The sequence below is a fragment of the Ictidomys tridecemlineatus genome, chromosome 11 (assembly GCF_052094955.1).
Source record: "Ictidomys tridecemlineatus isolate mIctTri1 chromosome 11, mIctTri1.hap1, whole genome shotgun sequence".
Classification (NCBI taxonomy): domain Eukaryota; kingdom Metazoa; phylum Chordata; class Mammalia; order Rodentia; family Sciuridae; genus Ictidomys; species Ictidomys tridecemlineatus.
The window spans coordinates 121144649-121155796 of record NC_135487.1 but is presented as its reverse complement, the minus strand read 5'-3'; the positions used below and the strand labels follow the sequence as shown (position 1 = coordinate 121155796).

General features: G+C 42.8%; 1 protein-coding gene across 1 annotated transcript; it reads right to left on the bottom strand.

Annotated features, from left to right (window-relative positions):
• Positions 1–4980: 4980 nt before the first annotated feature.
• LOC144367798 (T-cell surface glycoprotein CD1b-like) lies at positions 4981–5804 on the bottom strand. Its single transcript, XM_078024946.1, has 2 exons — positions 5696–5804; positions 4981–5409 (listed from the first exon to the last, which is right to left on the bottom strand). Exons 1-2 carry the CDS (start codon positions 5757–5759, stop codon positions 4982–4984), a joined length of 492 nt encoding a protein of 163 aa, XP_077881072.1. The 5' UTR covers positions 5760–5804; the 3' UTR covers position 4981.
• Between the last annotated feature and the right edge of the window lie 5344 nt (positions 5805–11148).

Here is an 11148-nt window from a genome sequence, read left to right as displayed (position 1 = left end):
CGATATTATTTAGGGGGAGCTATCCTGATGAATACAACTTGTTGTAGCTTTTGAAAAATGCCATCCATCTGAAGACATCTGAGAGCTCTCAATACAGAGAGGAATTAGAGGTCCATGAGCTGGAAAAGGAAAGCAGTCCTGAGAGGCAGCACTCAGGGTCCAAAGCCAGATTTGTTCAATTAGAAGAATCTGCAAATTGCAAAGGTATGGCTAAGACACAAGAGGCCGAGCAGTATATTCAGCAGGATCATGAGAACAAGAGGCAAACTTGGAATTTGAGGCCTGAATAGGAAGAGAAGCTGTGGTGAACACAACAGGCTTTTGGATTTTATTATAAAACTCTGCATTCTCAATCCCTAGGCCCTAAGTATCAGGTGAAACATAAAAGGGGGGAAAAGAGCAGCCCTCGTAAGTGATTGAAATCCAGATTTGAATAATTGCAGTTCCTGATCTGATTAGGATCCGGAAGCATTGCTAGTTTCCAAACCTAACTGTGAAGCAGGGCAATTGAAAGGGGAAATAAATCTTTACCACACTGATTGTGTTCAATCATCCTGATTCAGTATACAGATTTCTAAATACACAATAACCAGAGCACCTAGTCAGGAAGTAGATAAACCACCATAAAATGTGTTAGAGTCACTGAACTAGCAGAAAGTGGTAACATTCAATTAATCTTAGAATGCATTGTTTGTAATCATGTGGAAGTTTATAGGAGGATCAACAAAGGAATAGTAAACAGACCATGAAGCCAACAAGTGAATAAATGAAAAAAATAATATAAACAGAAATGTTTGATCCAAGGAGGGAGAAAAGGCAGGAAAAGGGATTAAACAGTTGCCCGATGGCAGATGATGGCTTTAAACCTAAGGTTAGCAAGTAAATTATATTGAAATAAGTAGCCTAAATGATTAAAAGACAGACATTGTCCAAGTGAATAAAAAAACAACATATGTATACATACTTCTTTTTCAAAAGAGAGAAATAGCAGGGTGTAACTAATGGTTTCAAAATTTAAGAGAGTTGAGGGGAGAATATACCATGACTTCAAGAACCCCAAAGGAACTGATACAGCCACATTGACTTCTTACCATCATCTTATGGATAAGGAATCATTATTCAGCTAAATGCAGAAACACAAAACAAGAAACAATAGAAAAATGTACATTCTCTTCAGGTAAACATGGAACATTTATACCGAGAATGAAATTTGTCCATAAAACAACATGAACAACTTTCAAAAAGCCAAAAATATGCAAAATATTTTTCTGACACAGTGGAATTAAGCTGGATTCGTGATTAAAATTATAAAAAGAAAATGTGCCCTTGTCTGAAAATTCAGAAACACATACACTAAATAACAAATATAATACAACATGCTGGGTATAGTGGCGCATGCCTATAATCTCAATGGCTCAGGAGGCTGAGACAGGCAGATCTCAAGTTCAAAATCAGCCTCAGCAACTTAATGAGGCCTTAAGCAACTTAGGGAGACCCTGTCTCAAAATCTAAAAAGAGGGGTGGGGCTACGGAGGTTGCTCAGTGGTAAAACATTGTTGGGTTCAATTCCCAGTACTAAAACAAACAAACAAAAAAACAAACACAAAGAAATGGAGAATTAGAAAATAAATTAAAACAGCAAAGTCTGTGAGCACATCAAACATTCTGAGGTAGACTAAAGCCCTGGTTCAAGGAAATATTTAGCTCTTAAAGTAAATATGAGAAAAGAATTGTGAAAATAAGTTATGTGTGAATCTACATCAAGAAATTAGAAATAGGAAAGTCCATGAAACCCAAAGGAAACAGAAACAAGAAAATAACAAAGAAAATGATATGATCCCAGAAAGAATGACCAAAGTTACAAGTTAGACCTTTGAAACCCTATACAAATTGATAAACCTTTGTCAACATGAGAGAATAAATGTTCATTATCAGATAAAAGTTACATAACTGCAAACACTATAGATTTTAAAATAATAAAAGGGAGATATGAGCCAGATGTTATAATGAATTAGGAAATTTGAATGACTTACCAAAATATCTGAAGCTTACCAAATACACAAATCTGAATACATATTCTGAATAGAGTTAGGTTTATTTTTAAAAAATGGACATAAAATTTAAAACTTTCCTATCAAAAATTTTTATGAAATTTCAATGGTAAATTATAGCAAATCTTTATAAAAAATAAAAATGAAAAATGAGCACATACAAACCATCCCATACTCTGGAGAATAAAAACAAAGAAACATTTTATAGCTTCCTTCATATAGTCAAAAAAAACCCTAACACCAATGTTTGAAATCAGAATTGTAAGAATTAAATGAACAAAGATGTAAGACACTAAATAAAATATTTTTACAGAATATATTCAATACATTTGCAGAGATTTCACAAAAAAGGTAAGTTACAGAAACAAAATTTTTGTTTCATCATTTGAAAATCACTACATGTAAGTCACAAAATTAACTTGACAAAACTGTCAATTCAACAAGGCAGAATATGTACCTAATAAATGATGAAATATGGATATTTTTATTTCTGATACAATGTCAAAGTAAATTTACAGTTCTTATTATTTTTCAGATGATATCGAAATAGTGATATTTTCTTGCAAACTGTTAGAACTCAGATGTGATGAAAACAATGATCATCTCATGAAATATATCGAGATTGAGGTGGGGCTGACATCTGAAGTTTCTGGGCTTTATGTATTTATCACAGATGGGAGATGACATCATAAGCCTTCCCTAGATGTCCTGATATGACCTGTCAAGAAAACAAGCAAAAAAGAGCTCAATATAAGAGATGTGTGTACATCCATATTCGTAGTGACATAATTCACAATAGTCGATGGTAGAGGAACTCAGGAGTCTAGTAGTAGATACATGGGGAAAGACATGTTGTGTGCATACTGTGGAATATTACTCAACCTTGAGATGAAAGGAAATTCTGATGTATTCCAAACATAGATAAACCATGTGGTCAAACTGCTAAATACAATAAAAGTGTCACAAAGTGACAAATACTGCATGATTCCAATTATAAGACTTGAAGAGGGTAGCCAAATTGAGAGATATGGAAAGTGGAAGGGCCACCAACCAGTAGGGAGGAAGGGAACAGAGAAGAGTTTTTAGGTGGAAAATGAGCTTCCATTTTGCAAGATGAAAAAGATTGGAGATGTGGATGATGGTGAGGGATGCACAGAATGTGAATGCATTTAACACATTTAAAATGGTACAGATAGAAAATCATAGTATGTGTCATTTACCACATTTTTATATTAGCTCCATGCAGGAGATGGCAGTTAAGAAGAAAGGTCTGGTGGAAAATGGAGGTTGATATAATGTAAATAGACACAGGGCAGGAAGAGTGGGAGAGTGGACAGAAGAGGAAGAGTAAGGAAATAGAAACTCACCTGCGTCTCCAGAACCATAACACAAGGCCCAGCAGAAAGATCAGAGTGGGCACTATAACTGCCAGAATGACCAGGCCAATGGGGATGGAGCGTCCTGCCGTGAGGAGGGAGGACACAGACCATCATTCTGAATCTCACGCATTCATTCCCTGGCCTCCCTTTGTCCAGCTCTGTAGCCTTCATTTCCTAGAGGTCGGTTCTCCTCACCTCCCTCCCCTCTCTGACCACCACCCCTCCCCCTGCCTTCCTCCTCCTCTTCCCCATCCTTCCCAGGCCCATCCTCTGTGTGGGGCACCCCCTCCCTCCACCTCCAGCTGGGCCCCAGCCCTTTCTCACCCCAGTAGAGGACGAGGTCCTGCCCTCCTAGGCTGCTGTGCTTCACCCTGCAGGCCAGGCCAGCCGCCTCTCCAGCTGCCACATCCAGGGTTGTTCGGAGGTTCCAGGTCCCATCCGCGTTGGGCAGGAAGTCACCTCGCTGAGTGCCCAGCTGCTCCTGCTCACCTCGCATCCACATCACCCACACATGTTTGGGGTAGAAGCCAGACACGTGGCACACCAGCAGCAGATGGCCAGGTTTAGGACTGGGACCACTGGACAGCCAGGCCTTGGGCTTCACTAGGGCAACAGGGGCAGGGAGAGTGTCACCTGCTGGTGCTGACCCAGAGCACATGGATGCAGACTGATGTGCACCTTAAGCCCTCGTGTTCCTTTGGGAATGCAATAGATCCTTGATGAAGCGCTCCTCCTCCCTGGGCGCTTGCCTACTCTTGGATTTAAGGAGAGCTGAAAGGGAAACGGCAGGACTCACCTTGTCTCTGGAGGTACACCTTCCCTGCCTCCAGGACGCTCAAGAGAAACCGGGGACAGGTTTTATAGAGCAGGTGCTCTATTGTGTCAAAGATGCCTTTGTAATTTGCGATTAATTCACAGACTTTCTGTGCCCTGCTGCCACCGCTTGGGGCAGGCCAACAAGTAGTATTGATGCTCAGGAAATCCAGTCCTTTTATAGCCCCGTTCAAGAAACTCCCGATGGCTCCCCCAGACTGTAGCTCACAGCCTGCTATGCCCTGGAATTCAAAAGGATCTGTGCAGAAGGAAAACAGAAATAAAAGTTACTAACCAGCAAACCAGAAGAAAGCAAGGTGGGGAGGACCCAGGACACAGATTCTGGGTGAGGAAAAAGTGTGGAATGTGAATCAATAAGTTATCACAGCATTTAGAGACTTTCAGTGGTAGAGCACGGGGCGGTGGGGGGGGGGCACCTTTGCCTCTCCTGAATGGCACAATGATGTGGTAAAGGGGGTGTGGTTACAGGGCAGAGGAGAGGCAGAGGGGGAGGATCAGTGCTATGCCGTCACCATCACAGATTTCCCAAGGGAACCAGGAGTCCACAGGGAAATGGACCTCCCTGTGTTTGAAAGAGTGAATAAGAGGAGGAACCACGCTTTAGATCCCTGAGACACAAGTAGGAAAAGAAGGAGAAAGTCTCACCAGAGACACACCAGGGGCTGGTCATGCAGCAAAGCCATTCATGTGTCAGAGAGGAGCGTGGACGCAGCCAGATCAGAGTTTGTGGAGGAGAGGACTCGGACAGGGAGCCTGCTCTAGAGAAGTGTGTGCATGCAGCTGGGTAAAGAAGGGAGGAGGGGGAGGGACCAAGGGAGCTGAGAAGCAAGCGGGTAAGCAAGGCACAGGATGCCCCCAGTTCTGAGGACTGGACTCACACTCCAACTGGAGGTCACTGATTCGTTCCTGCACTTCCTTGGTAATTCCAAAGAAGTAGACTCGGAAGATCTCCTCCAGCTCTGTGACCTCCTCATCAGTGAGGTTGCCCTTAGACCAGGGCTTCAGGAATATCGCAGTGCCTGTGTCACTGTCCCAGCCATGAATCTGCAGATCTTCCAACCAGCCTGAGCCACGATTCAGCGTCCAGGTGCTGTTGGCAAAGGATGAGGTTTGCATGACATGGAAGGAGGTCGGCCCTTGGTAGGCTGTGAAGAAAACCAGAAAAGACTTAAGTGAAGGAGACAAAATAGAGGGAAAGAAAAAAAAAAAACATGGATAGTGGGAAGATGCAGGAACCAAGATCCCAGGGTTTGCAGAAACTTAACACCTGACACATTTGAGAGCCCAAGCGCCTAAGGCTGCAGCCCCACCTCCAGCTGGTGGAAGAAGGCTGGAGTCGGGAGAGGGCGGGGCCTCGGAGTCCAGGTGCACCTGGGCAAGTGCAGCCTGCTTTCCAACAAACCCTCTGTACCACTTTAGGTTGCTGCTTACCTTCCCGATTGTCACCACCTGAGAAGAGGACTGCTAGCAGTAGAAGTAGCAGCGGGAGCAGCATTTCTCTGCCAGAGGACCTCTGACTCTCAGCTGGTGTTTGATCTCTCATGTCAGCAACCCTTTTTCTCAGCACTCAGTAGTGACTTCCTCTCTTTCAACTGGCAAATTTCTTCCTCCTACAAAGTGTATGTCAGAAGGGAAACATGCCTCCCACGGCCCGGCCCTGAAACTCCCCCTCCACCTCTCATTTCCCCTGAGCTCTCAGACTTAAGCCTCACCTCCAAGGGTTCCAGCTTCTCTCCAGGGCCTCAGCTTCTTTCAGATGAGCTCAGAAACATCCCTGTACGATTCTGAAAGGTCACTTCACATCCTTCAGCCTTTATTGACATATCTGTCCATCAGAGGAGAATACTGGACAATTGATCAACTTCCCATCTTCTTCAATCTGGAATGATTCCTTCATCAGACGAACTCAGTCTCTCAGCCTCCCACTGCCTTCTCTCATTGTCATTAGCCCTTTCCCATCTGACTTCTGCTCTCCATGGGTCCTGTTCTATTACTTGGATTGCTGGTTGCATCAAAGCCAGCCTCTGTCCCAATCCTGGGGACAATGTCTCTGGAGGCAACCTTTGGACTCATGGCTTGAACCAGACCTTGTAGACTTGATTATTTTGTCCAAGATAAGTGGTCACCTCCTGCACAAACTTGACAAGTTACTAGTGTCATTCATGAGACTACAAGTATCAGCTGTCCCTGGTTCCTCAAGAGGATACTTTAGGTCAGGCATCCCCTTTCCCATAAGATATTTAAATGGAAGTCTTAACCCTTTATGGTTAAACTGGTTAAACAGGACAAAGAAAAGGACATAATGAAGTTTGCCTGATATAAGTTTACCAGAGAGAAAAAAGTATAATTTTGCGTACTAAATGAATAATGTTTTCCCAGCTCTGTATAAGTCCTCGCATATGAATCTCTTTTGTGTTCTCTGCAGTGAGTCCAGATTCCTGGCTCTCCTTTCACCCAGTCCTCAGGTGACTGACTATTGCTCATTTGCAATGTCTCTGGTTTCTATCCAAAACTTGTTTAGATGATGTGCATGTGGGGTGAGCAGCAACAATGGGGCATTTAACAAAATTTTTTATCTTCTTCCTAATGCTGATGTGACATGGTTTCTGTTACGGTTATGAGATGATGCTGAATCCCCCCTCTTCATGTAGGAATAGGCTAAAGTAAAATGACTGGATCACGAGAACTGTAACCTAATGGATCCATGTTGGTTTGAATGCATGGGACTGGGTGGTAACTGCAGGCAGGTGGGCCATGGCTGGAGGAGGTGGGTTTGGAGGCATGTCCTGGAAGGGTGCATTTCCTTGTGGCCCCTTTTCCCTTCCCTGTCTTTCCTTCCAGACTCCAGCACAAGCTGAATGGCTTTCATCCACTGTGCCCTTCCACCATGATGTGCTGCTGCCTTACCTTGACCAAGAACAGTGGACTCAGTCAAGCATGGACTAAACCTCTGGAATTGTGAGCCCCAAATAAACTTTCCCTGCTCTAAGTTTTCTTCTCTGGTCTCTTGGTCATGGGAAAGCAAAGCTGACTAATACTGTCTTTGGCCGTCCTGGGTGTGTTAGCTGATGGGGCAGCTGGCCTGTCTAGTGGACTGAAGCTAGCAGCCCAGCAGGCCAGGGCATGACCCTCTGCTGAGATCATGGAAATGGGAGTTGGAAATGTGAGCAGGTGGTCTTGGTCCTAAGAGGAAAGTTTGGTGATGCCTGATGCAGAAAGAATTGTGAGAAAGGGATGAACAGGGGTGATCTGAGGAACAGACCAGTGGGACACAAGGGGGACACAGAACCATGAGATTTGGAATTAGACAAGGAAAAGTTCCTTGGGAGGAGCAGGAACAGAGTGATTGGAACAGGATGCCTGATGTGGCTCATCCCCAGAATGTACACGTTCAGTAAGGAAATTAGAGGAGGGAGTAGAATCAGCGGTGGGGTTAAGGTGAAATCCAAGTGTGTGTCCAGTATCCACAGTGAACCCCTTTCCATGAGTTTCATCCCCTTGGCAACAATGGTGCCCCTAATACTTTTGATAATCCTTGTAATTTGTTTTAAGAAGGACTCATGGGTTCTTCACATTTCCTTGTCTTCTCTCAATTTCTCATTCTACATTCCATTGTCACCTGTCTTGGCTTTTCTCTCTTAATCACTCTGCTTTATTCTCAGTCACCTTCTCCGACATATTAGAGTTTCTCCCATTTCTGTTCCTCACCAACTCATGACAGTGTACCCCATGTGATGCCTCACCATGCCCCCCTCAAAGCGATGGGAACCCCATTGCCTCAGAACATGGGACAGCTGGGAATTTCCTTCCTCTGTTCTACTCTCCTATTTATTTTTTTCCTCCTTCTACCTAATAATTATTTGCACATATAAGGCAATCTGTCTTCTGTAACTCTGAATAGCATTCTTCCATTCACCACTTTTACTGTAGTCAACCCACAAAGCCCTGATGCCAGTTCCTTCAGAGATTTTTCTGGACCCTTGAGTGGGAAGCAGCTTTTCCCTCCTTGGTGCCCACAGAGTGTAAACTGGACACTAATGCATGATGCCTCACTTCTTGCCTGATCTGCTGTTACCGGGGGTCTTCCCTTATTTTTAAGCTCCTTAGGTATATGGACATGGCATATAAGAAAGCTTTCTTACATGTAATATTTGCTCAGTGGAAAACACGAATGCCTGGTATCTGTGTTAGACTCTTGTGCTGGCATTTTTTTTCCATTATATTTCTTTTAGAATTCGGGGTAGCTTTTGAGTCATTGATGTCTCTGTAGTTGTCTGATGTTTGTTAAATTTGTTGAGAGGTTCTAGCCTCCCTTACTATCCTCTTCTTCTCCTGAAATCTTTAAGAGAAATCACAGCTTACTCTCTTGACACATTACATATAATGAGACAACTGCTTTATGTTTATTAGGAAGAAAGAAGGAGTGGGAGTGGGGAGACAGAGACAGAGACAGAGAGAGAAATGTGAAATGTGATGTGGGCATAGATACCCCCAAATGGTAAAGTCATATGTGAAATGTGATGTGGGTGGGCATAGATATCCCAAAATGGTAAAGAAAAAGGAGCAACTGAATTTGTTCTCTTGATTGAGATGAAATCAAGGCCACCGAATGTTTATGCAAGACAATTTCCCAACAAGAATGTCCTGAGAGTGCCTTGGATAGACTGTAGTCCCTTTAGATTTCATTCATTAATTCAACAGCATTTGCTAAGCACTGAATGGGAGAGCATCACACACAGTGCTGAACGAGTCGGGGCAAAACTGCTGAGACCCTCTCCCTCTGAAGTGGGATGTTTTCTTTTCCATAGGTCCATGTCCTTCTTACTGTGTCTATGATTTTGTTACTTTAAAAATTTTATTAAGTCAACTTTATTAATGTAAAATTTTCAGTAGAATGCATGCATCTTAACTGTATGGTTCCATTCAGTTCAACAAATAGATTTCCTCACATGAGCAACACCACCATCAGATGCAGGATCCCATAACTCCTTCTACTTGGTTTTGTTCAGAACCACACCAGTTGGGCCTTTTGCAACCACTCTCCTGCTTTGTGCCTCTGTGAGTATATATTTCCCGAGCTACAAAGATGGGAATACATTGTAGGTATTTTTTTTTTATATTTGGCTTTTTGTTTTCCATTTATCTTAAGGATATAAAGGGATCTATGTTGCTAATTATGTCGGAACCTGTTCCTTTCTATTGCTGAATGGAATTTCATGTATCAATATGTATTATTCATCGTGTCATGAATTCATCTTGTCAAACAAAACTTTGGTTTGTTTCTAGTACAGGTCTCTTTAAATCAAGTCATTGTTATGGTTTGGATTCTTCTGATTTTTTGTGATTTCTATTTGTTTTTGCTTAGTTACCTGCCTGAATTAACTTTGTAAATTCTTATAGCAATGCAATTTGTAGTTACTGATGTCTCTGCTCAGTATTTTGTTTGTTTGTTTACAATTGTTTCTTCAGTCCCTTTCTCCTTCCCTCTCTTTCCTACTTATTGAAAAAATAAGTAGTTATTTACCCAGTCTCCTAGGAGCAGCACTTGGGTCAGTGTAGTTTCGTGGTAGGGAATGAGTGACTGTGCCTAGCACCTTAAGCTAGTAAAGCTTCTGCCTTTTGCTGGTGGTTGGGGCACACACATAATCTGAGCAGTTGGCAAATCTGTCCTGGCTTGTGCTTTCTCTTTGTGCAAGTCCTTGTGTGTAACCAGCAGAGCTTGCTAACTGCCCCTCTTTGGCCCTTCCTCAGCCTGTGTGCAGCCTTCCAGACCCCTGCAAACAAATGGGCACCTCTCAGAGTCCACTCTGCCTGTCTCCTCTCCCAGGTGTCTTACTCAGCCCTGCCTGGGCCTTCTCTCCCTCCAGTTCTGCAGCCTCTGGCAGCTGGGAGGCTGACCTCTGGCTTTTTAACCAGCTGTGGCTATTGTCTCAACAAGCTCTCTGGGCATGGGGTCTGTGTATGGGGTTCCAAATGGGGTCTGCCCTTCGGTGGCAGCAGGACTGCTGGTCCTCAGCCCAGCTGACTGTCTGGCCAGGGCAAGGGCAGGCGCTTCCCCATGTTAAGTTGTGCAGCCCCCACTGTTCCCAGGAGCCTGGGTCCTTGTTTGTGAGCAAGATCTTCTCAATTTGTTGTCGCCCTCGCTCATTCCGGATGCCGAGGTATTCTATTTTGAGAATTTTATCCTGTATTATCGCTGAGTTTGGGGGGAAAGGATATTCTGTTCATTGCCCTGCTATTCTGGAAATCCTGCTCCAAGTGTATATTTTGTCAAAATTACTGAACAAAACATCGATTTGTAAAAATTGAAGCAAAATATAAATTGAACAAGAACACTGCCCAAGTTGATGCCATTCCACGGAGCCAGGGGTTATCTGAAGTAGATTTAAAGTAGGCTATTTTACTTTACTTTTCTAGGGAAATATACTCTAGGGTCGAAAATAATAATTTTCAGTAACTATCAGTTACTGAAATAATAGTAGTTTTCAGTAATCACTTTGATGGTCTTGTTTACGTTTTTTAAGTCTGACATGTGGGCATTTGTGGGATGTAGTGAGTATGTTATGACATGTCACTAGGTAAATTCATTGGGAACTAGGAATTTCTGTGTGGGAGAAAAGTAGATGTGAGATGGTTGAGTAAAACTAGGGGGGTTGATGATGATATTTACCCTAAAACATCATAGTATTTTCTTTTTTCTTTGAGAAGATCTAGAAAGGCAAACTAACCTAGGTCTTGGAATGGGGTTTTGAAATCATATTATCCTATTTTAAAATGACAGGAGAAAATAATAGGTTAAAAAGATTAATGAGATATATCAGCTAATATCAAGGCATGCTCTTAATTTTATTCTAGCTCAATAAATAAATTGTAAAAAAAAATAT

What these genes read in the sequence shown, in the direction of transcription:
- LOC144367798 (XM_078024946.1), bottom strand. Translation starts at nt 5,759, where the DNA reads ATGCTGCTCCCGCTGCTACTTCTACTGCTAGCAGTCCTCTTCTCAGGT. An exon ending in AGGTGGTGACAATCGGGAAG is followed by an intron (nt 5,410 to 5,695) that starts GTAAGCAGCAAC and finishes TTTTCTTCACAG; the next exon opens with CCTACCAAGGGCCGACCTCC.